The sequence below is a fragment of the Petaurus breviceps genome, unplaced genomic scaffold (genome assembly GCF_028583685.1).
Source record: "Petaurus breviceps papuanus isolate PSGF00001 unplaced genomic scaffold, PetGlider_PUasm1.0 140, whole genome shotgun sequence".
In the NCBI taxonomy this organism is placed as follows: Eukaryota; Metazoa; Chordata; class Mammalia; order Diprotodontia; family Petauridae; genus Petaurus; species Petaurus breviceps.
In genome coordinates this window covers 26,971,688-26,998,145 of record NW_027185698.1, presented here as the reverse complement: position 1 = coordinate 26,998,145, position 26,458 = coordinate 26,971,688, and the positions used below count along the sequence as shown (strand labels likewise).

The 26,458-nt window shown below is 36.6% G+C and overlaps 1 protein-coding gene and 1 non-coding gene across 2 annotated transcripts in view; both read left to right on the top strand.

Annotated features, from left to right (window-relative positions):
• CC2D2A (coiled-coil and C2 domain containing 2A) overlaps nucleotides 1–25,193 on the top strand; it is a 342,921-nt gene extending 317,728 nt beyond the window's left edge. Inside the window, exons 32-39 of the mRNA XM_069074941.1 lie at nucleotides 4,859–5,062; nucleotides 9,050–9,139; nucleotides 10,872–10,985; nucleotides 14,951–15,085; nucleotides 15,824–15,946; nucleotides 16,807–16,865; nucleotides 18,711–18,888; nucleotides 20,070–25,193. Coding sequence (XP_068931042.1) covers nucleotides 4,859–5,062; nucleotides 9,050–9,139; nucleotides 10,872–10,985; nucleotides 14,951–15,085; nucleotides 15,824–15,946; nucleotides 16,807–16,865; nucleotides 18,711–18,888; nucleotides 20,070–20,258 — 1,092 coding nt within the window. The 3' untranslated portion in view covers nucleotides 20,259–25,193. The remainder of the gene's footprint in view (nucleotides 1–4,858; nucleotides 5,063–9,049; nucleotides 9,140–10,871; nucleotides 10,986–14,950; nucleotides 15,086–15,823; nucleotides 15,947–16,806; nucleotides 16,866–18,710; nucleotides 18,889–20,069) is intronic.
• LOC138151558 (U6 spliceosomal RNA) lies at nucleotides 13,656–13,760 on the top strand. Its single transcript, XR_011165860.1, has one exon. It is a non-coding gene; the product is annotated as a U6 spliceosomal RNA (small nuclear RNA).
• Nucleotides 25,194–26,458: the final 1,265 nt, after the last annotated feature.

Sequence of the window (26,458 nt, the reverse complement as noted above, 5' to 3'; positions counted from 1 at the left end):
TTTGGAGTTGTTGTTTTTTAAGTGTGTTAAGTCTTCCCATGGGTTTGCCAAGGCATGTGAGTATGGCTGAAAGAATTAATACATCTTAAGATTCCTTCCATCCTTAGTGGTACATCCTTTGCAGACATTGACATCATTTTCCATTAATTTTAATTGTGCTCCAATGTTCTTTAAGTGTCTCTCCATTTAAAAAAAAAACACAGTTTTGTATATGCTTTCCTCCTTTTGTAAAAATGTTTTTTCCAATCTACTCCCTTTCCTGGTGCCTCACTGCCCCAGTGTGGTCACAGCAAGCATGATCCATGTGAATATGGATTTAGTTATACACTAAAACCTCACCAAGACGTTTTTATGCCTTCTGATGAGAGCTACACCCAGTATGGCTATCATTCTACTATAAGAGGTGGAAAAAGTAGGCATTATTTGTTCTTAAATGATCTATTCAGGAAAGAGGAGCTCTGGTCATAAAGCAGTCACTAAAATGGGTCATGAGGTAGGATTTGGATGCATTTTTACATTTTGCAAACTTTTAAGAATGATGAATGGAGTATCAGTCTTCATATTCACTCTAGGAACCAAGCATATTTTTCTGTGCCATTTTCAAGTATTTCTTAATGGAAAATATTTTTTAAAAAAAATAGGTGTAGAAGCTGAATGCTTTTCTTAATCCTTTCAGCTCTTTCATTGTATTGTTTTGATAGAAGAAACTGAATATTTCCATTTTTTTAACTTTATATTTCTGTTATTACACTGTTTTGCCTGTTTTTTTTCTCTTCCTTGCTTCTGATAGATGACTGACATGCTAAAGAAGGTAAAAAGTATTTTATTTTATAATGAATCAGTCAATATTTATTTACTGGTCTCGAAGTAGCAGCTTTTCTTCTCCTCTACTTTTGAAAGCTTTAAGTCCTAATGAGTATGCTTAGGCTCTTCTATATAACTTCAGAGGATCATAAAGTCCCCAAAACTGGGAAAGGATCTCAGAAAAAAACAATTCTGACTCCCTACCTGAAAGAGATCCTCCCACATACATAAGGGTTTGTCCAGCCTTTGCTAGATCGCCAATGTGAGGAAAGCCACCACCTCTTGAGGTAGACCATTCCACTGTGGGATAGCTCTTATAGGTAGAAAGGATTTTGGGGTTTTATTTTCCTGACATCAAATCTAAATTTGTCTCCTCTGCAACTTTCACCCATTGATTCTGTTTTTTTCCCCTTTCATATACAAAGGAACAATTGAAATTAAATTGTCAAGTTGTCCTCTACATGTCATTCCTTTCAAGATAACTACTGTTTCCCATTGAGGCTTCTCTGCTCCAAGCTAAACATCCCCAGTAATGTATCCTGATGAGTTGGGTTCAAAGCCATTCATCAACCTAGGCTTCCCCCATAATTTAATGTCCTTAAATGATAGTGTCCAGAACTGAGGGCAACATTCCAGATCTATACGTCCAGATTCCTACATAGGAAAAAGTAAAGTAGAATTATCATCTCCCTAGTCCTAAATACTAGCCTCTTTTCATGTAACCTAAGGTCACCAGCTTTTTTCCACGTCATTCTATTGTTATATCATAGTTAAAATGTAATCTTCTAGACTTCTAAATCTATTCAGATGACCCATCTAGCCATGCCATCCCCATCATCTATTTGTGAAGTTGGTTTTTTTTTTAAGCAATTAGGGTTAAGTAACTTGCTCAAGGTTACAGGGCCAGTTATTTTGTGTGGGTGCCAAGTATCTGAGGCCGGAACCGATCCCAGGTCTACCGACACCGGGATCTCTCTTACTCACTGTGCCGCCTGGCTGCCCCTGTGTGAAGTTGATTTTTAACCCTAATTAAAGTCTTTACATTTGTCCCTTTATGGTTCATCTTATTCTAATTGGTCAATGCTTTAGTTTATCTTTATCGCTCCTGACTGTCTCATACAACTGTCAGCAGGTCCTCCTACCTTTGTATCAGCTGCACATTTGATAAACATACTACCTTTCTCTTGATACAAGTAATTAAGGAAAATGCTAAGAACAGAGCTGATCACAAATACCAGTCCCACTCCACTAGAGACCTCCCTTCCAAATTGTCATCAAACAATTGACAACAATTTTCAGGTCCTGTCACTCAACTAGTTCTGAATCTATCTATGTTGTTGTCAAATTTACGCATACCTATCTAGTTTACAATAAAGGTGTCAAACACATAGCCTACAGGTCACAAGCAGCCACAAAACTCCCAAGCCTAAACCAGACCAAAATGTAATTGGGAAGTGTTTAACAAAATAAATAAATCTTATAAATAAATAAATCCTAAATTAAATAAATGGTGTATTTGACAATAAATAAAAATACATAATAATAATATATAATAAAAATAGATAATGTTAATTTGTAGTTTTCTAAGTCAATATGCAGCCAACAGTGATTCTTTTATATTGGAGTAAGACACACTGATCTATATGATTATTGAGAGGTTTTATTAAATGTTATGCTAAAATTTAAGTAAACTTTCTACCACATTGTTCTGAACAACTGCTATCAAAAGAAGAAATTAAATTAGGCTGGAATTCTTGATCTTAATGAAGCCACTTTGGCTCTTTATTTATTCTCACTTCCTTTTCTAAATGTTCACTAACCAACCATAACATGCCCCTAATAAACGGTTCTAGAATTTTGCCAATAACTTCAGTCAAGCTCACTGTAAAATTAGGTTAAAATTTGCTTCCTGTGTGAAAGCAACAGTCTTTCAAAGATCACTGACAGTGGAATAGCGATCAAATGCACCAATTATTTTGTATAGCCAAGAATGTAATTCATTTGTGCCTGTCAATTTGAATAGGCAATTAAGGTGGCACAGAGGGTATATTTTACTTTACCTGATAACCTGAACAAGAGGGAAGTGTCCTTCAAGCTCCTGTATCTTTTCTCCTAAGAGCAGCACCATCCTATGTTCTAAAACATACATAATAACAATTTTGTTTAGTCATTTCAGTCATAACTGACTCTACATGACCCCATTTGGGGTTTTCTTGGCAAAGACACTAGAAGAGTTTGCCATTTCCTTCTCCAGCTCATTTTACAGATGAGGAAACTGACGCAAACAGGGTTAAGTGACTTGCCCAGGATCACATACCTAGCATCTGAGGCCAGATTTGAATTCAGGTCTTCCTGACTCCGGGCCTGGTGTTCTATCCACTACAGTGGTCAGACCATATCTCTACTACTATGCTCAGTAAAACACCCCACAATCTGAGAGGAACAATTCAAAACTGGGATTTTACCCAGATGGTGAACAGACTCAAAACCTCAAGGGATGAAGAACAGTTGAACAAAGTAGAAAGGTTTAGCCTGGAGAAAAGAAGCCCTCAGGGAGGGGAAGGAAATGTGATAGCTGGTTTCAGTTATTTGAAAACTTGTCATGTGGAAGAGGGATTATATTCTGTTTGGCTCAAGTGGACAAAACCAAAAGGTAGAAATTACAGGAAGACAGATTTTTGATTCAACATAAGGAAGTTAGTAACAATCAAAGTTGTCTGAAAATGGAATGATCTACCTTGGGAGGTATAATGAGTTCCTCATCACAGAAAGCATTCAAGTAGAAGCCGACAGTTTAGGGATTTTGTAGAAGGGATTCTTACATGGAATGGAAGGCTGTACTAGATGACCTCTAATCTCCCTCTGAACTCTAAAATTCTGATTCTATAATTAAATGCTCCCTTTTTTTCTCACGCCAAGCCAAAGATAGATGTCAAGCTTTAGCCCTATTGTGAGGGATAGCATTTATGGCAGTTATGGCTGTGAACCAGACATTAAACAAAAAGTATGGAGATGTTTCCACCCCATATCCTCCAATCATTCCTTTTACACAATACAAGAATGAGGCTCACATTTCAACCATGAATACCAATTAGAAAGACTAAGAAATAGTTTTCTTTAGTTAGTAAGCTTGACAAATTGAGGCCCTTTGCAATGAAAGACACTATAAATAGAAATCAGCACACATAAACATATATTCTTTTTATGAATAGCTAATAAAAAATGTTGAGGGGATGTTCTAACCTTGTTAACATACTTAAACAAAGGAGCAATGATCTGAGTGATTTTGTGACCCTGACATGTGTTTCTAGACAAGCACACCATGCTCTGTTACATCTGTTTAAAGTTACCTAAGGACCTTGGCAGCTGGTCACTCACCCTGGAGTGAATCATTCTAAATCACTGCTATGTATTTGTGGTCCTACTTCTACATCCTTTCTCTGGAGATGAAGAATTCTTAGTTGTCCTCGTGTAACTGGGTCTGGAACTCCAAAACACACATGAGCACATCTGTAAACTTGCAAGTTCAGAATTTTGTTGAAATTTAAACCCAAAGGATAGTTTTAGCAACATGAAAAAAGGAGCAATGAGACTTGTTTGAGGGGGACACTGACAGACACAGTCCATGATTGCAATGGTTTTTGTTCAATTTGCCTTAGCGTACCATTGGTTGATGTTTATGGGATTTATAGTCATGCATCTTCTATTAAAGAAGTGGAAACCATTAGGTTACCTAGCAGCTCTCCATTCAGAATCTGTCTATGAATATTTAATGCCTTAAATAACTTTAAAGAATTGATCTCTTTTAAAAAAAATTACAAATGCAGCCATTTCAGTTTGGTAGAAGAGCTGGGCAGTTCTGTGGGCAGTTATCTGATGGCACATGCTGACATATATACATAATTTATAGAAAAGTAAAATTAGTCAATTAGTAAGAAATCCTTCCATTAGCTATATGTCTGTGATTCTCATTCAAGTTGGATGTTGCAGTTATAATCATATCATATCATATCATGTATCCATAACTATCTGTTTGTCCATGTTCTTTCTAAAGTTTGATTCCCAGGAAGACGAGAAATTACTTCAGGCAACAGAGAAGTTTCATGTTGAATGTGCCCTGAAATTTCCAAAACGACAATGCCTTACAACTGTAACCAACTTAAGTGGGAAAACAGTTTTTATCACACGTTATCTCAGGCCTTTAAACCCACCCCAGGAGCTCCTAGACATGTACCCCAATAATCCACAAGCAACAGCAGTAAGTATTTAATTCCTAAATAATCTCCTTGTTAACCAAGAATATGACATTTTAATTTCACTTAAAATGATAACCATTTTAAGAAATTTTTGTGTTGAAAGGGGATGGTCTTTAGCACCACGAGGATATCCTCATTCAGAAGGATCTGAAGGGTTATCACAAGTCACACAATAGAGTTATTTCACAAAGGAAATACTAACTTGACGGAAATCAAGGGGAATTTTTAATACTATTTTTACACTATTTCAAGCATAAAATTATAGTGCAAGTAGGGGACTTAGAAGCCAACTGACAGAACTTTTGTGCAAGGAATGATCCTTCTTTCAATATTCCTGATATGTGATCCTGATAATGCTCATATATCTCCGACTGCATAGGAGCTCCCTTCATGAGGAAACCTTTCCTACTCTGTTAATGAGTACTTCCTTAGAGAGAGCTGAAATAACCCACCATTCATTCTAGTTCTTCCCTCTGGAGCCAAGCACATTAAATATATAGCATTAAAGAACTATCCCAAGCTCCAAGGCATCTCAGTCAGAGTTTCAAAATTCAAATAGACCAAAAACAATTTGTCCAAGCTTTACTTGTTTAGAATAAGAAAAAGCAGGCCGTGTTCTGGGCATGGGGCACATATCTGACACTTAGATGGCTATGGAGTCATAAAGACTGCTATTTAACACATCCCCTTGTCTCATCTTGATTAACATGACTTTTTTTTTAACCCAAGGGCTTTTAAAGCTTCTCTATCTCAATTTTCATCTGATTAGTTATGAGTTATTGTTTTAGCCTGTCAATAACTTTCTTAGATCTTGACTTTGTCATGTTAACAAACATGTTACCTGTCTCACTCAGCTTTGCCATTTTGCTAATTTGATGAGGAAGGAGTCTATAAAATCAGTCAATGGTTTCTAACACTGATTTGTAAGTTTGTAGCAAAATTAATGCTCTTATTAAAAGGATAGTTGATAAATACCAAGAAATGGAAGCAGTAGGTGGCACAGTGAGTAGAGTACCGGCCCTGGAGTCAGGAGGACCTGAGTTCAAATCCGGCCTCAGACACTTAACACAAAAAAAACTAGTCATGTGACCTTGGTCAAGTCACTTAACCCCAATTGTCCTCAAAAAAATAATAATAAAAGAAAAAAAAAGAAAAGGAAGCAGTGATGACAAAGGGCCAAAATGGTTTAATCAAGAACAAATCATGCCAAACTAATTTCATTTCATTTTTGACATTGTCAAAACTGGTAAATCAGGGTAATGCTATAGATAAATTTTATCTCAATTTTAGCAAAGACTTTGATAAAATCTGTTATACTATCATTGTATATAAGATGGAAAGATGTATGTTAGCAATATTACAGTTAGGTTGATTGGAGCTTATTGAATGACTGAATAAAAAAAATTGCTATTAATGGTTTGATATCAACCACGAAATAGTTGGCCCAGTGCCATTTAATATTTTTACCAATTATTTGGATAAAGCCATAGATAGTATCCCTAGCCAATCTGCATATAACACAAAGCAAAAAAAAAAAAAAAAAAAAAGAAAACTAGTTGACTCATTAGATGACAGAGTTGAGCTCCAAAAAGATCTCAATAGTCCAGAACTTCGGGCCAAATCTAGTAAGACTATTCAGGAAGGATAAGGATAATGTCTTACCTGAGTTCAAAAACTCAGCTTCAGAAGAACTAGATTAAGGAAGTTTGACAAAACAGCAGTTAGTTTAAGAAAGATAAAAGGGCTTGAGTAGACACTGCAAGTTCAAAAGGAATTAAAGAGATTTATTGCATTGGCAATAAAAGACAGAATAATGTAGTAGATAGAGAGAGCTGGCCTCAGAGTTAGGAATACCTGTATTCTAGTCTCGGCCCTGTCATATAATGGTTGTGAGACTCGGGATAAGTCACTTAACCTCTCAGGGCCACAAGTAAATCTATAAAACTATAAACTGAAGACAAGATATTAATCTGCATTGGTAGAGGGACTTTCCTTACCAGCATTTCCCTGTACCAGTGAAACTACTGGCCCAGTGTTCTTCACATACACACACATACAAGGCAGAGAAGTAATCCCAGAAATAGTCATTTTATTTGGGATTTGCTTAAACAACAAAACAAAATTAAAGAAAAAATAGCAGCTCAAAAAAGCTAATGTGATCTTGGGATAAATTTAGGATTAGAAAGGTGATACTCCCCTATCATCTTCCTTGAAGCATACAGACATCTGGAATATTGCATTTAGTACTGAATTTTGTCCATATTCCAGGAAGGACATTGATGATATGGAGAACCCCCAGAGTGGGCCAGCCAGGATGGGCAAGAGCTCTGAGGTCCTGCCTTATAAGGATCAGTTAACAGAACTGGCAATATTTAGCCCGCAAAGAAAAGTTAGGGAGAATATGGTGCTTATCTCCACTTATATGAAAGGTCATCTTCTGTAGAGTTAGATTTGCTCTGCTTAGGTCTAAAGAGAATAACTAGGAGAGATGGATAGGAGAGAAGATGGCTCAGAAGAAGAAATAACTGTAGTTAGAGGACTTGGGTTCAGATCCTGTCTCTGATGTTCATAATTAGTATGACCTTGAGCAAGTACCTTGACCTTGCTAGGTCTCAATGTCCTCATCTTAAAATAAGGAAGTTGGAACATTTAAGTCTCTGATCAACTCTAGAGCCTTAATTCCATGATCCTAGGATGCAAAAAGACAGATTTAGGCTGGATGTAAGGGAAAACTTCCTGGTGTTTAGAGTTCCTTCCAAAACTGGAAGGGTTCCACCAGGAAGAAGCAGTCCTCTCCACTGATCATAAGAGGTATGAACAAGGTACAAATGGAGTCCAGAGAAGGAAAAGATCACTTCCAACTGGAGTAATCAAAGAAGGTTTCCTGAAGTAGGTAGCATTTTTTTTAAAGAGAAGGGGAATTCAAGTATAGCATGGCAGGTTTTGCCAATGCTTTGTTGAATCTAGACATACAATGTGTATAGCATTTCTATAGGAGTAGTATAATTCTTGGAGTTAGGCAGGACCTGGGTTAAAATCCTGCCTCTAACTCTTACTTATCACTTATCACATATCACTTAATCTCCCTATGCCTCTCTCCTCATGTGTAAAATGGGAATAATACAACTTTAATACCTATCTCAGAGGCAAAGGAGAGTACAGAAAACTAGCCTTGGGATCAGGAAGATCTGGGTTCAAGTCCTGCCTCTGATATATAACATATTAACCTGGAAAATCACCTAACTTCTCAATGCTCCCCAAGAGACTCTCAAAAACTATAAACTGTAAAGATGTCAATATGCATTTGTATGCCAATTTCCACTCTGACTACTGACCTCCAGGGCTTCCAACTAAATTCTTCTCTTCTGTCAGAAATCTTTCCCAACCCCTCTTGATTCCAGTATCTTCCTCCCTTTAATTTCCTATTTATCCTCTAGGTAGCTTGCTCATACCTATCTGTTCATCTGTTGTCTCCCCCATTAGACTATAAGCTCCTTGAAGGCAGGGATTGTCTTTTGACTCTTTTTGTATCCCCAGCACTTAGCACAGTGCCTGACACATAGTAACTGGCACTTAATAAATGTTTATTGATTGAGTGATTCTCACAAATGACATCCCACCTCCATCTCTGTGCATTTGCTCTGCCTGTCCTCTACACCTGGAAGGCACTCCCTCACTAGCTCCAGCTCAAAGTCCCCACAGCAAGCAACCTCTTCATAATATCTCTACTCCTGATTCCTCTCCCTCTTTTACTAACACCATCCCTCCAAAAGTACTTTGAAGTGACAGAGTGTCCTGGTTCCAAGAAAAATAAAGGGAAAGTTCATCGGTGAGAACCCAGGGTGGTCTCAGGGTCAGACTTCAAAGTTCTATTGGGAGGGGGATGAAGAGGTCAAGGATAGCAGCCAAAGTGCTAGAAGCACAGTTGGGAATGATTTATCTGGCATAATGTTTGCCAAGCGCAAAATGCATTTTTTGTCATTCTACAGGAGCTGGTGGCCAGATACGTTGCTTTGATTCCTTTCTTGCCTGACAGTGTTTCATTTAATGGGATCTGTGATTTATGGAGCACATCAGATGTAAGTAATGATGATTTTTCATTCTTCCTCATATATTTATTATTCCAAACTTAACTGTTATGTAGATTTCACTAAGATGGCATAAAATGTTTATTAAGTACCTACCACTGAGAGTAATAATAATAATAATAGCTAGCATTTATTTTGCACTTTAAGGCTTACAAAGCAATTTACAAATTTTATCTTATTTGATCCTCACAAGTCTAGAATGTAGGTGTGATTATCCCAGTTTTACAGATGAGGAAACTGAGGTGGACAGATGTCAAGAGACTTGCCCAGGGTCACACAGCTAGTGTCTGAGATTAAATTAGAATTTGGGTCTTCCTGGGGCAGCTAGGTGGCACAGTGAATAGAGCACCGGCCCTGGAGTCAGGAAGGATCTGGGTTCAAATCCGGACTCAGACACTTAACACAAAAACTAGCCATGTGACCTTGGGCAAGTCACTTAACCTCAACTGCCCTCCAAAAAGCAAAAAAAAAAAAAAAGAATTTGGGTCTTCCTGACCAAAGATGTATAGTCTGTATCTATATATAGACTGTACCTATCCACTGTGCCTTCTAGCAACCTAGTGTCCTGAAGCGCGCTCTGAGTCTAACTCAGCTCTGTCCTGTGACATAGGAACTTACAGAGCATTAAATACCACCTAGAAACACATGTAGGTAGATCTCTCTTATCTTTTTATTTCAGCCCTCATTTCTTTAGTTTCATAACCATTTGTCTTCCTTGCCTCTTTAACTTCCCATTAACAAACTCATCCTTTTTTGATCTTAGAAATTATCAGGAGGGGGCAGCTAGGTGGCGCAGTGAGTAAAGCACTGACCCTGGAGTCAGAAGGACCCGAGTTCGGTTCCAGCCTCAGACACTTAACACCCACACACACACACACACACACACACACACAAAAACACACATGTAACCTTGGGAAAGGTAATTTACCCCTATTCCCCTCCAAAAAGCAAAAAAAAAAAAAAAAAAGAAATTATCAGGAGGTCCTTCAACCTCTTGCTACCCACCAATCATTATTAGACTTCTCAGTGGTCTTGAACCTGACCCTTTGTTCCAGCTGGCACTGAAACTGGGTCAGCTCTTCCTTAGGTATTCTTAAGATCAAGCATCCATGTAAGCATAAGGTTTTCATCAGATAGAATTTCTATTGCCTATTCACTACATTTAATATACTTCCTTTAAAAAATAAAATGATACCAAAAAAAACCCCAAAGCTGTATCTCCCACAATCTCCTATAATTCATATGATGAGTGCCATCTCAATACACAATTCCTTACTGGGTACAAACCAGAGAGTGTAAGAATAAAGGTATTTAAATGAATTCATTAAATTGTTACACAATATATTTTGACAGCATCTAGATTGGTAGTTTTAGAGATATCCAGGTTTTTTTTTTCACCTAAAACATTTTCAAAGCATGTATTTTTTCCCAGGGTAGAATTTAACATGGTAGGCTTGCCTTTTCCCCCATCTTTTTGTAGTAATCACATATGCATTCTGCCCATGAGTACCATTATCCACATCACTGGGGTATTCCATGCACAACTTAAGTGATTTCTTTGCTGTGTGTTAAATTGGATGTCAACTTTTCATTGAGGATTTTTATATTAAGGCATTCCCACTAAAGGCAATGAAAAAAAATATGACATGTTGAAAGTGAACAAAAGCTTGCCAAAATGATTAAGCTGCCAATCTATTTAGCAAAATGTGTCTTTCTTTATTAGCAATTTCTTGATCTTCTGGCGGGAGACGAAGAAGAGCATGCGGTGCTGCTGTGTAATTATTTTCTGGCCCTGGGTAAAAAAGCCTGGCTTGTGATGGGCAGCGCTATTCCCGAGGTAAGGCCATTCATATTTCCCAGAATCACAGAATTAAATGGGTCCTCAGAAGTCATGCAGTTGAACCCTTTCTTTCATGAAATGTGGATCTGATCTAAAATATCCCCAGTAATAGTCAAGAGTTAAATTTGATTTAATAGACCTAATCATGGACAGACTTAACGTTCTATAAATGTAGAGTTGCTTATTGGAAAATGGCAACATGACCTGTGGTTGAGCTAGGGATGACAGACTGTGCCTTACTTGGATGGAGAAGGAAATGGCACACCACTCTATTATCTTTGCCAAGAAAACCCCAAATGGGATCGCAAAAAGTCAGACAGCTGAAACGACTGACCAACAACAACATCCACCTTACTTGGAGTACTCCAAGTGCCCAGGAACTGTGATGAATGTGATGGTTAAAGAAAAAGTTGCAGAGGGTTCAGTCATTACTAGGGGCCACTTTCCCAATCTTACCCATCCTTAGTGACAGCACACCTTATGCAACAACAATTTTAAAATGAACATCCCTGGTCAATTAATTATCCTTAGGAAGTGAATGGTGTGATAGCGTAGGAGTAGTTGATGATACTTAGCATATGGAAGCCCTATTATATCTAATTATTAATCATCATCAGTACCATTCAGTGTACTTACATAGATGACAGAGAATTCCCCAGGTTCTAAGAATTTAATTTGTATTGTTGACATGATTTTTGCATAAAAGTCAGGAGAGGTTTCCTCTCAAATCAGAGGAAAAGCTAATAGTTATGTAAGAGAGCCATTAGTGATTTACATCAACAGTCATGCCAGAGATGAGTGCCACCTGAGCATTGGAACCAAGACACTGGATAAAATTATAAAATTTGTCTTACTTCTCAGAACCGATTAATGACAGGTTCAAGATTAAAAAGCAAAGTCAAAGCAGGTTTATTGGCCAAGGAGGTTACTGGTAAGTGGAGGGAGTAGATATCACAGTGAAGACAAAGAAGAGGATTATTTCTTCCTACATCCCCTCAATAACCAATTAGCTCCAAAGGGCTTAATCATCATCTCTATGTAGATGACCTACAGATTTATATATCCAGTCCTGGTCCTCCCCTGAGCTTTCATCCCACATTACCGGGTAGCCTGTTGGACATTTCCAACTGGAATGTCAATGTCAACACATCCAAAACAGAACTTATTATTCCCATGCCAACCCCTTCCAAACTTTCCTGCTTTAGTCAAAGGGATCACTGGTTCTTTGAGGTTCTCAGGTTACGAACTCTGACATCACCTTCATCTACTCACTTTCACCCACTTACAGGATCAGTGGCCACATCTTGCAATTTCTATCTCCACAACATCACCAGCATCTTAACAGTTTTCTCTACTCAAACATCTACCACTTCAATTCAGACCTTCCTCGACTCTCATGCTGAGTGTTGTAACACCCTCCTTGTCGATCTTTCCACCCCCAAATCTCTCCTCCACATAGCTGCCAAAGTGATTTTTCCTTAAGCACAGATGTGAGCACACCATTCCCCTATTTAACAAATTCAAGTGACATCCTATTGACTAGGCTAAGATGTAAATTTCTCTGTTTAGCTTTTAAAATCCTCCACAACCTGGCCCCAAACTGCCTTTCTAGATTCCTCTACACTTCACTCTTTCCCATAGTCTTCAATCCAACCAAATTGGTTTTATTCCTGTTCTTCACACATAATACTCTGTGGCCTTTGCATTGGCTCTCCCCACATACCTGGATTGGGCACACACAAGTCAAGATATCCCCCATCATCCACTATTCTACCCAACATTATAATGTCTTTGGTACTCTTCAAAAATGAAGGACAAACAGCAACTATGTTAAGAATCTATTACATGTCAAACTCTAGGCTAGAAGCTGGGCAAGATAAAAAGTTGAGGTATAACATAACACCTTCCCCCTGGAACTTAGAGTCTAACTGAGCAAAAACTGCATAACCCAGAAAAAACAATTATTTTAGGGAGGGACAAAGTACTATGTGAGTTCTGAAGATAGACAGGCTATAACCTACAACTAAAATGTGAATGAGCAAAAGGCTCAACCCTCCCTGGAGATTTAAAGCTGGGAAAGAACCATGATGAGGAGAAGACATCACCATCAAGTCACATAGTCTAACTACTGCACTTATTCTTTACACATAGGGCAAATGAGGCCCCGAGAATTCAAGTTACCTCCCTGTGATGACACAATGGTGAAGCCAGACTTTGAACCCCTATGTCTTCAAATACTGCACTTTTTTCACTATCCCAGTGATGTTAAACTCCAATAGAAATGGATTCCTTTGGGCAGCATGCTGATTTAGCAAACCATAAATTAACATTAATTTGATTGTATTGTATTTTTATTATTTTGTCACACATTTGAATATGGTTCAGTACCTATGTCAGCCTGGCCTCTGTACTATGCCATATTGCTTCTTGAGTCATTTCATTTTAAGGTTGCTGATCAGAGTATGGGGGAAAGGATAGAGATTTGTGAGCAAAAAGGCAGTCCCTGTGATTCCTGTCTCCTTCTACTCCATCACCTATCCCAACAATGTTTTCTAACCCTCCCCCTCATGCAAATAGATTTTGTCAGTAATTTGACACTACACTTCTTAAAAGCTGGCAACTTCTGATCTAAGCTTTATACATCTGTTCTAAGTTAGGAAGTAATTAGTGCTACTGTGTTCACAGATGCTAAAATTGGAAAAAATACAGAGAAAAGTCACATGGCCCCTGCCCAAAGCTGACACCCAAATTTGCAAAACATTCCATATTTTTTAACTGTTCATGTTGGAAGTTAGTCAAACTCAGAATAACAAAAAAAATAAAATATAAAATTCAAGATTCAGAGGTAGAGGTCTCATATACAAAGTAGGATTGTTTTGTCTTAGGATTTTATGGGAAGATCTCCTTTGGAAAGTCCATTTCATATTATTTAGAAAAACTACCCCATAGCATGTTCACTAGTATTGGTCATGGTTAAGACATACTAATGTAAAATCTTCTGTGGGAATAAAGTATTCATCCATAGGAAAGTTTAGAATATTTGAGGACATCATGGTAACATATAAAGCTATGGACTTTATGGCTACCAGTCATTTGGAGGAAGTCTTCGTTCCCAGTGACGATTTTACTCACAGTTGAGATTACTATTTAATCTGTTTGTCTTGCTGACAAAATACCACCAGTGTTAGCATTAGAGCATTACTGTTATCTCTATTAAGCCAAAATTGAGGATTAATAGCTGTTCAGGCTATATAGTTTTACAGTATACAAAACCCTTTCCCCCACCAACAGCCCTTTGAAGTAGGTAGTACAAATATGGCTTTGCTGTTATGGAAAGGTCCATTTTATTGCTGAGCAGATCTGCAGGTTGAATTCACTATTAATAGGTGCTTTTTTAAAAAATCACCCAGAAATTTGCTTTGTGATGTGATGAGATTCTCTGCCCTTTAACTGGGCCAGTCCCTCAGAAGACAAATATAGTTTATTATGGGATCCATGCTCAAAGCCTTTCATGCTTAGTAAAACTTGCCAGAGCTTACATTCCAGTAGTAAAACCTTCAAGTGTCCAAAGTCACCTCTACTAATGATGAAGGGATAAAAGAGGACTATATTGAAGAAGCGTAAGCATTATAATCCAAATTTTCCAGATGAGGAAATAAGGCAGAGACTCAATCCTGTTCCTTTAACTCCTAACCCACTGTTCTTTCTGTTACACTATAAAAATAAATATGGCAGTGTGGCTAATATTCCTTGGATAGAATTTTGTCCTTGGGCAACTGAATTTATGGTTTTAATCAGCTTCGACCTAAAATTTCAAATGTATTCACTATGTGATTTTAGAAATATTAATTTATGATTTAAAGTAATAATCTAACAACACAAAACTCCAACTAGTGCTATGAACTACTGAAGTATAAGCTCAAAAATCACCCAGTTTTAATAAGTATTTACTTTTCCTCCAGGGTCCTACTGCCTATGTGCTAACTTGGGAACAAAGCCAATATTTAATATGGAATCCCTGTAGTGGACACTTTTATGGGCAGTTTGATACATTTTGTCCTTTAAAAAGTGTGGGCTGCTTAATAAGTCCTGACAATGTAAGTGTTCCCTAATTCCCTTTATATAGAGACCACTACTTTCTTTTTTCCATTTAATATTTCTTTTTTTTTTAAGCAATTGGGGTTAAGCAACTTGCTCAAGGTTACATGGCCAGTTATTTCTGGGTGTGGTGCTAAGTATCTGAGCCCAGATTCAATCCCCAGGTCATCCCAACACTGGGGCCGGTGCTCTTACTCACTGTGCTACCTGGCCACCCTCCATTTAATATTTCAACAATATTGTACATTATTGGTTTATTTGTTGTATGTAAATCGTGTCTTTTCTAGTAATCACTTATAATGGCAAATTAACTTTAAGATGATAGTTTCACTGTGTTCAGCCACAGAAACAGAACTAATTCAAATATATCTTTTGCTTAAATTCACCTGCCTTAGTAAATGCTTAACTGATAGGTTGATCCTTGGATTAATCTCCCTTGTCAAGTTTGAAAAATTGGTAAAGACACCAAGTAGTGTCAATATATTTGGGGGGGGCGGGGAGAGGAGAAACCTGATGGTAATGCAAATATGAGGTCTGTCCAGTTATAGGTTGCATTCCCCTTAATTGAGTTTTATAGCTATCTTACAATTATGTACAGTATTGTCTCTCTTCTGACAAAAGGAATACACAAGAATGAATTTTAATATTGTAAATGTTCTACATAAATATTCTGAAGAGACTAGCCCTCCCCATGTGGTTAATAACTATCTGCTAATATATTTCAATTGGTTCTTTAGATTTGGTTTAATATTCAACGGTATGACTCTCCAATGAGGATAAATTTTGACATCACCAAACCCAAACTATGGAAATCTTTTTTTTCAAGAAGTCTTCCATATCCAGGGCTCTCAAGTGTTCAGGTATTTATATTATCTTCATGGTGTAGGGATTAAAATTGCCCAATCTGCAAGAAAAACCACTGAGGCAGAGCTCTGAGCCAATGGCATGGTGTTAAAGGGCCCATGGTCCCCTCTAAAGAAGTGGACCTCAGATCTTCCTCAAGCTGAGATGCCCCTGGTCCCCAAGATCTTGTTTTTGTAGGGTTTGATATCCAAATATGAGACATGGTAAAATACAGAATATCATTGGTTGGTAGACTTTGCTCTTGAGGACCAAAAATGATGTATCCATCACAGGTTGAGTGAAGCACAAGTTATCTCTACTAAGTAGTCATAAGATAGTCATTAGATTGTCACCTGCTCACACACTGTACAAGAGAGAATGGTCCGGAGGTACAAAAATAAGTTGGGAGACTTTCCAAAGAATCAAGGAATCCTATCCCTGCTGGGTTTGGACATGGAATTTGAGCAAAACAGGATGGAGATATCTCTGTCAGCATTCTTGTGGTGAAACAAGTAAGCCTCATAACTTGGTAAACAAATAGTGAACATTATATTAAAGTTTGAAACCCATTATAAAGGCTTACTGTAGGAACCTATCTTATCTGATTCTCCCTATAAGATTAATGTAAAATAGAAAACTGATTAAAACTCATTGGAATAGACAGAATAGGGGGCCAAATGAATTTTCTCAGTTGCCAAGTAATATACATATGGAAACATTTGAAAGAGAACACAATCATTTTAATAGCCAGAACTTTTCAATACTTAATTTTGTACAAAGGGGTGGAGATATGTTCAAGATATATATATTATTTCATAATATCAAAGCTTTTTTAATTCTTCATATCCTTTTCAAATTTTAAAACATTTCTTCTCAGCCTGAAGAATTAATTTACCAAAGTACAGACAAAGTTGCTGCAGCAGAACTACAAGACAGGTAATTTTCTTTCTATAATTCCCTATCTAATTCTGTGGGTAACAACAAATATCCAGTGAGTTATAGTCTAAATCAATAAGGCAGAGTTTTTAATTATTTTTTGCCCATTTCTAAACAGAACTAGTAACTTTTCTGCTCTGAACACACACTATACATTATTAGCCCTTATAAACACACTTGTCCCAAATTGTCCTCTGTCGTTGCAGGCTGTTTTGACTTTAGGACCAGCCCTGAGCATGAAATAAGAACTAAATGCCTTAAGTCCAGATCATCATTCTTTTTCCCTTGATCTTATTAAAAATGACACCACAAATTCCTTTCAGCCAGGAGTAGATACCAATTGTTAGTCATTTAGGTTCAGTAATGTGAAGATGTGTTGTGAATTATGTTTAGACTTTAAATTGGTCAGTTAACTAATATGAGTCACAAAAATAACATGTTTTGTTCTTTTCTTTGGCTCAGAAGAAAATCTGGATGACTGAAGACACATGCAAAGAAAATTAAAGTGGCTTCCTGCTTGCTATTTTCAAAAATGTCAGGGACAGGATGGCAGGATGGAAGGGAGAAAGAGTTTTATATAATAATTATAGAAGTTAGCGGATTTCTTTATTGGCCTAACAGGACCCTCTCAAGGAAACACCTAAGTTTGGTCCTGACTGTTCAAATTACTTCTCTTTATCTATATAATGAGATTAGACAAGATAATCTCTAAAGTCCTTTCCAAGCTAACAACCTGTGATACACATATTCTAAGTTCAGGCTATTAGATACTACCCCTTTAGTGTCTATAAACATCTGTCTCCAAATGACAACCAAGATGCATGTTCTAATTCCTTAAGTCTTGGCAGAACTAGAAAAAAAAAAAAAAAGGCAAAATTTATATGGAGGTTTAAAAAAAAAAGTTCAAGAACCTCCAGGGAAATAATGAAAAAAAAAGAGTGTAAACAAAAATGGCCTAGCAATATAAGACTTCAAACTGTATTATAAAGAAACAATTCTCAAAACAATTTTGTAGTGGTTTAAAAATAGAGAAAACATTAAGTAGAACATATTAGGTATAAAATCTACAAGAATGGTCTTGTTAATCCACTAATACTTGATTATTCTGTGACCCTTGGGTCCAATAGCAAGGATTTGTAGTTTCCTGTTTCGTAAAATAGGTAGAACATATGTATTATATTAATAGAGTAGTTGTAAAGCTGCTTGAAATTTTTAAGTGATCTAATAAGGTAACTTGATAGTACTAGAAACACAGCCTACAATCATATAACAAAGTCAATTGGGCCCCTAAATTTGTTTCTATCTTTTTTTTAAATTCTATCATTTAACTTAGACTCAATATGAGATGAGCAAAAACCATTTTTGTGAACAGAAATAATTTAAAAAATTAAAATCCTGTAATTAAATTAAAATCATAAATTACAATTAAATCTTATAATTAAAAATTAAAATCTTGAGCTCATCCAGAAAAAATAAATTGGTAACCCTAAAGCCCTTTCCTTCCCTGTCTCTGTGTCTGGTTATAGACAATAGGGAAGGTTTAAAACAAAAACTAAAAAATGACATACTCAACAAGAGTAATAATGTAAATAACTCTCATTCAGGTAGCATACCAGGGTTCCCAGAGCATTTTCTTCACAACTGCCCTTTGAAATTTTGTCAATAAATTCCCTTGGGTTTTTTCTCTACCTCTGGAATTAAGGTATTTACTATGATTGTACAAGTGACTGGTTTGAACCACTAAGTAAACCAGACTCATGTAGTAAGTGATTTCTCTTACAAATTTTCATTGTGGCTAGCTTACAGGAACAGACTCTTACAGACAAAATCTTTTTTAATACACAGGATCGAAAAAATACTAAAGGAGAAAATTATGGAATGGAGACCACGCCACATGACTCGATGGAATAGATATTGTACGTCTACTCTACGACATTTCCTGCCTTTGCTAGAAAAGAACCAAGGAAAAGATGTAGAAGAAGACCACAGAGCAGAACTCCTCCGACAGCTAGGAGATTATAGGGTAAGAGAGAATATTATACATGGGCTTTTGAAATGAATACGTGATTTCCTACTTGAGAGGAAATATTAATAAGATATAGCACTTTGAGACTGAAAATCACCTAATCAAGTTTCTTGTCCAGATAACTCACTCTTACCCCTCCCTATACGTTTACTTTTACTTATAAGTGTGTATGCATTGAGCAGATGAATAGAAATGTAAATTGGGACCATAAATTCTGAATGTCTATCATTAACTTTCCCTGAAACCTAGAAGATATAAAAGGTATTTTATCCACCAAATGGGAGACCAGGGAAATCATTTCTGTCAAAGGACTACAAAAGGGATAACTAACCATTTTAAAATGAAATTCAAGTACTAAGAACAATTAGCTAAATCATTTTAGATTAAGCAACCAATTCTTAAAGTGCATCAACTAATCTTCATGGCATGCTATTTGACTACTTAAATAGACCCACCATACTTTTTTTTCTTTTTGGTTTTTTTTTAACTTGACTAACATGGAAATGTTTTGTATGACTACACATGTATAACCTACATCAAATTACTTGCTTTCTCAATGATGGGGCAGGAAGGGAGAGAATTTGGAAACCAAAATTTTCTAAAACGAATGTTAAAAATTGTTTCTACATGTTACTGGAAGGGAAATTTTTTAATTGACCCATCAGATTTAAGGATACATAATTTCTAAATTAACACTCTTCTCCCCCCTTCCTCCAATTAGGCTCTAATTTACATATAAAACCCAGAAAGTTACCATAACCAAAATTAAGCCTTTTTGTTTCAGGTGCATCAGTCAAGTGACTGAATAGTTTAGTTTATAAGAGCAAATTGTTGTTTATGGGTAAATTTCCTGCAACACTGACTAAAACATCTCTTACCTTTAAGGTTAAATCAATATCCTGGGAAATACTAACATCGTCACAGAGTTAATTCGCCTGCTCCCATAAATTAAATTGCTTATATGTTAACAGTCTAATTCACATACATCTCAAGATGTGTAATACACATATGCTTTTGTGCATAAATAGGATAACTTAAAAAAGGAACTCTAATTCAGCAGTTGGGTCAGTTATATATGGGAACGACATCTACAGGAAAAAATAAACTGAAAATTTTAGGGAAAAGCTTTTCTATATGCCAATTAAAAAAAACCTTTGATAACTTTATTTTCCCTCTAGTTCTCCGGATTTCCAATTCATATGGCATTTTCTGAAGTGAAGCCTTTGATAGAGACTGTATACAGCACTGGAGTACACAACATTGATATTTCCAATGTTGAATTTGCTTTAGCTGTCTATGTACATGCTTATCCCAAAAATGTGCTCTCCGTATGGATCTACGTGGCTTCGCTTGTCCGTAACAAATAAATGCTCCAAATTGTACACGGTATATTGAGTATGCCGCAGGTAAAATCAAATCAAGAACTGACAGCACTGGGCGCTTTGGGGAAGGAGGGAGGACATTTTCAGTTGTCAAGGATAGAACAAGTGTGCTTAATTTGAAGACCATTTTTTAAAAACCCCACCTGAAGGATTTACCTCATTTAGATACCACTGGTTTTATTCTGAGGCTTATAGAGATAAGTTTTTCTATTAGTAAAGAAGATAGTTTAGGTATGATTTTAGGAAATTTACCAGTTACATGGTAGAAGCTCTCCAGACTACAGTTGTATTTGATTTGACACTAAGTAAAATGAATTGATTAGACAATAAACATCTTTAAGAGCCATCTTTACTTGGGACGGCTAGGTGGCACAGTGAATAGAGCACTATCCCTGGAGTCAGGAGAACTTGAGTTGAAATCCAGCCTCAGACACTTAACACAAAGCTAGCCGTGTTGACCTTGGGCAAGTCACTTAACCCCAATTGCCCTACCTTCCCCCCTCCAAAAAGTAAAAAAAAAAAACTTTTACAATATATGTGCCCTTTTGTTATTTGTTTTATATGATTTGACATCAAGTTCAGGTTTATTGTACAGTCTTTAATTCATCATGAAACCACAGTTTTATCACAATGGATATTAAGCTTACCTTTAATGAACTTTCCGTTTTTCCAAGTCTGTCTTTCATTATGGTTCATAGGTTTTAACAGAATCTAAATTAAATTAATGTACTTGAAGTATATCTATGTAATTCTTTTGGACAAATTGCTTAACTTTTTGTGGCATGGCACACGTTTATATCTCAATATTCCCCTGCCATTTGGGAATTTCTAAAAACTCAAAACAAGATTGTTTCTCAAGATATCAATATATTTATCAAAGCTGATCCTTCCCCAATAGGGACAAAACTTGCAGGCCCATTTGACTTTAAAAATTAAAAATCTAGGGTGTAGATATCTCAGTTTGATGAATATACCCAGTTCTCCCAGATTCACCTGGAATTCTTCTGACCATAGTTTTGTTATAGCACTAAATAAGTTTCATAAGTCTTTTTGCAGTCTTCAGTACTTTAGTCATCATATTTGTCTTATCCATGGCCAGCATCTTTTCTTCATAGGGATGGGGATTTTTTGTTGTTGTGTTTGTTGAACATTTCAGTCACGTTTGACTCTTCATGGCCCCATTTGGGGCTTTCTTGGCAAAGATACTAGAGTGGTTGAATGACAGGTGGACACCAAAAGTAGATAAGCAGGTGCTAATCCTCCCTGAATGCCCCATAGACCTGCTGTCACCTCTGACTACAAGACACACGTACAGCAGCCATGCCCCAATAAAACCATCTTGGCAGGAAGACTAAACCAGGCTGAGGGTAACCAACCCCAGTAGAATGAGTGGATGAAGATAATGGCCATGGAGGCAGCTGAAGCAGGCACTAGGTCAAACATCAAAGACTCCGAGGTCATCCATTGCATCCTGGGTCACTTCCAGTTGTCTCGACTTTTGCCTTGCCACTGGACTTCAATGACTCTGAAAGAGAGTGAAGCTGACAACCGCGTGCAACTCTGCCTCACTTATATCCCAATCACCCACAAGTCAAGACATCGTTTCAAGATGTCATCAGTCCTCTTTGAAAATGGACAAACGACAACTAATGCCATTTCCTTCTCCAGGTCATTTTACAGATGAAGAAACAAACAAGCTTAAGAGACTTGCCCAGTTACACAGCTATTAAGTATCTAAAGCCAAATTTGAACTCAGGTCTTCCTGACTCCAGGTGTGGCACTCTATCCACTGTGCTCCCTAGCTGCCCTACAGGAATGGTTAGCATCTGTTTTTTTGTTTTGTTTTTACTGGTCTTCTTGCTATTCTTCCAACTTCAAGAGGTTTATGCCTTCCTCACTGAAGAGGAATCGATAACCCATCCAGCTGCAAGTCTCTCTAAAAATCCATTGCTTTATTTTTTGATCATCAGGCTATTTTGCAGCAATTACTTGCTGCACTTGTCTCTTCTTGCCTTTTTTCCCCTCATTTTCATCATACTCTCTTTTGTATTTTGGTTTGAATCCTGTTTCATCATGGGCTTGAATGATCCTTGAACCAACAGCTATTGAAATACCTCTAACAATCAAACTGCTCTCAAGAGCTACAATTTTTGAATGTTTCATTGGAGAGAGAAAAACAAGAGTTAAAAACACAAGAAGGTAGCAATGAATTCTGTATAGGATGAAATGCAGCGCTTAGCTGACAAGGAATTAAAGGTAGGAAAATCAACTCAATCTGGTTTCATTTGATCAAAATTAATTGGAAGCACACAATCATTGCTATCACAAAATGAGGCCGTATCAAAATTAATAGTCATGCTAAGACATTTGCACACCACTATATTAACTGAACCAATACTTAAATCTGCTCAAACAGCTCCTGCACACTGGCAAATTTCAATTTAAGTTAAGAACATAAACACCAAGATAATATTTTAAAACATACCATTGAAATGATGCAAAGTGAACTGAGAAGAGCCAGGAAGTTATTGTACACAGTAACAGTAATATTGTATAGCAATAATGATCAACTGTGAATGCCTCAACTATTCTCAGAAACATAATGATCTAAGATAATTCTGAAGGACTTATGATGAAAAATGCTATCTATCTACCTCCAGAGAAAGAACTGGTAGAGTCTGAATGCACATCAAAGCATGCTATATTTTTCTCATTTGGGGATGTTGTTTTGTTTTGGTCTGTGTTCTGCTTTGCAACACAGATTATACGGAAATATGTTTTGCATGACTACATATACATAATCTATATCAAAGTGTCTGCCTTCTCAAGAAAGTGGGATGGAAAGGAAGGAAGGAATTTGGAACTCAATTATAAAAAAAAGATATGTTAAAGTTGTTTTACATATATTTGAGAAATGAAATAAAAACATCTTTTAAAAAATACCATTGAGATACATTGATAAATACATTAAGATATATTCAATACAAAATGATAATATACTTAGCCATAGTCAGAATTTCTGGAGAACTAATTGGGTTTCCCTATTTTAAAAAGCTATGGCTATGGAAAGAGATCCAAAAGTTCTAAAGGGAAAAGCAACAAAAACAATTAAAGGAGTGGGAAGCAGGCAAAGAGAAAAAGCCAAAGAGTATGTGCAAGTATAGTGTTATCATGGAAGTGATCATCCGTTTCCAGAATACTTAAAGAAAAAAAAAAGAGGGGAAAAGGATTAAATTATAAACAGATAATAATGGAGGAAACTAATAATTCAAGGTTAAGGACTAAATTCCCTCAAATGGTTTAGACAGGAAACTAGCCTACTAAAATAATAAAAGTAAAAATATGAAAGAAACCTGACAGGTGATATAGTACAAAACCAAAACATGAACTCTCAAAATACACCTAACAAGTGGTCATCCAGCCTCTGTTTGAAGAACGCAAACCAAGAGAAACTCAATGCCCTCAGAGCCCCACCACCAAAGCAGCAGATTATTCTATTTTTGCATAGCTCTATTATCCTGAAATATCAACTGCTATCTTTCAGAAATCAACTTCTTTATGCCTTCCAACAACAACAAAAAGATTAGCTCTTAATTTAATTTGAATGGAGGGCTGGAATTTGAGAGGGAAGAAAAGTTAATAGGCTAAATTGATATCATCCCTTTTTCCCAAATTAGGATATAATATACTTTCCAAAACAAAACAAACATTAGTATGCAATCAGTTATAGTTATAGGACAGTGAACTAGACCTTTTGTGTGGGAATTGTCCGCATCAGCATTTTATTATAAAAATCCTCTTGTGCTATACATTATAGCCAGTGTAACAGAAAGAACTTTGAACGTATAGTCAGAGAACCTGAATTTATGTATCAGATCAACTACTTTTTAATCTCTGTGACTTTGATAAATCCTCTTCCTTCTCTGGGTCTCAGAATCTTCATCTTCAAAATAAATGAATGGGACCAAATGATCTCCAGGGGGCCTTCCACTCTAAATTTACAATCCTTTGAGGTTTTAAATTTTGATTGACATTGGCCTACTGATATTATCAATAATGTATGATTCTGATGTATTTGGTTTTTGACAAACTGACAAAAGATAATAAGATAATAACACTGGGGGATTTGTGGATACTCACATTTAGGCACTATTGATGAAGCTGCAAATTGGTCCAACTATTCTGGAAAGAAATTTGGAATTGTGTAAAGAAAATTACTGAAATTTCCATACTTTTCAGACTCAGAAATTCCACTGCTAAATATATATGCCAAGGAAGTCAGTGGCATAAAGGCCCGATATTCACTAAAATATTTATAGAAATATTTTTGTAGTAAATTTTTAAAAAATATTTGTCTATCAATTAGGGAATGGCTGAACCAATTGTTAAATATGAATAAAATTTTACTGTGCTGTAAAAAAGAGTAGGTTGAATACAAAAAAATCATGGGAAGACATGAACTGAGGAAAACATGAAAATAATACAACATGACAATACTGTAAATGGAAAGAACAATGGCAAAACAATAAAAAGCTGAATGATACAATGGAAGAGAAAGGTGGAAGAGATATACAAAGGCACCGTGTGACATTTCTTCATAGAGATATAGTGCCATATTAGACTTTTTCAAGATCTTGGTAAGTTTTTCTGAACTATTTTTTTTCCTTTTTTATTCTTTATTGTAAGGGATTACTATAGGAAAAGGAAGAAATACATTAGGATATTTGAATGATATAAAAACAAAGCAAATGATAACAAATTCATTTTTTTTTTAAAGAACACTTTAAATATTGGGAAATATAACTGATATGTATAATGTAAATTTATTAATGCCTTACAATTCAAAAGGATTGTTATAGATCACAATGTTTTTTCAACTGTACTGAATTTTATATAAATGATTATATTTTTTGATTATTACCTATGCTTGGTTTCTCATTTAAATCCAAGATTACTTTTGCATATAGCCACATATAAGCAATGTTATAAAAATGAAGGTTCAAAGGAAAAAGCTCTAATTTTCAGGTACCTACATTTAGTATGTGAGTAGAATATCCAATATTCTAATGGAAATGAAAGCATGTGTGCATGCACACACACACAATCCTTTGTTCTTCTATTTCAAAAAGTTAACAGTTATTGAATATTTACTATGTGCCAGGCACAGTGCTAAAATGGTAGAAATACATATACAAATCAAAAAGAAAGTCCCTGATCTCAAGGAGTTTATATTCCAGGAGGAGAAAACAGAAAAGGGAGCTGAAAAGGGAGGGCAGTGAACACAGAGAGGGATAGTGGTCATTACGGTAGCTCAGAGAACAGTAAAAGATTGGGGTTGCCTGGGCTGGACTAGTCCTCAATCTAGAGGAAGGTACCACAAAAGCAGAGATATCTTCCAGGGTGAAAAGACTGCTAGGCGTGGAGAGTCCGGGAAGCTTTATCAACTTGGGATGCTACTTCTGTCCCTTCAATCCCATCCTGTGCTTGGTAAGTTCCTCCCAAAACCATATAAAAGTCATTCAAATGTGCTAGACACTATTTTTGCACTGCTTATTTTCTTTTCTAATCTACATTCCACATTAACTAGACCTTCAAACTAGTAAGGGACTGTAGCTCTAATATACTGAATCTGGCTCTACCTGCTATATAGATGAGATGACTGGCCCTCTAGAAAGTTTAATAGTCCCTCAAAAACCAAAACCCATCAATTTACGCTTTCCAGTGATGTAATACTACCTCCATTCTACTTCAGTTATACAAAGGAACGGTCATACCCTTGACCTTGCTGTCAACCACAAGCATTCTTTTTTTTTTTAAGGCAATCGGGGTTAACTTGCGCAAGGTTACACGGCCAGTTATTTCTGGGTATGGTGCTAAGTATCTGAGCCCAGATTTGATCCCCAGATCATCCAGACACTGGGGCCAGTGCTCTTCCTCGCTGAGCCACCTGGCCGCCCCTAAGCAATTGGGGTTAAGTAACTTGCTCAGGGTTACACGGCCAGGTGTTTCTGGGTGGGTGCTAAGTGTCGGAGCCCGGATTCGATCCCCAGGTCGTCCCAACACTGGAGCCGGTGCTCTTCACTGTGCTACCTGGCCGCCCCAACCACAAGCATTCTACTTGCATTGTCAAGAACTCTAAAATTCCTTTATCTAATGACAACCTTTTATCATTCCACCATTCCCTC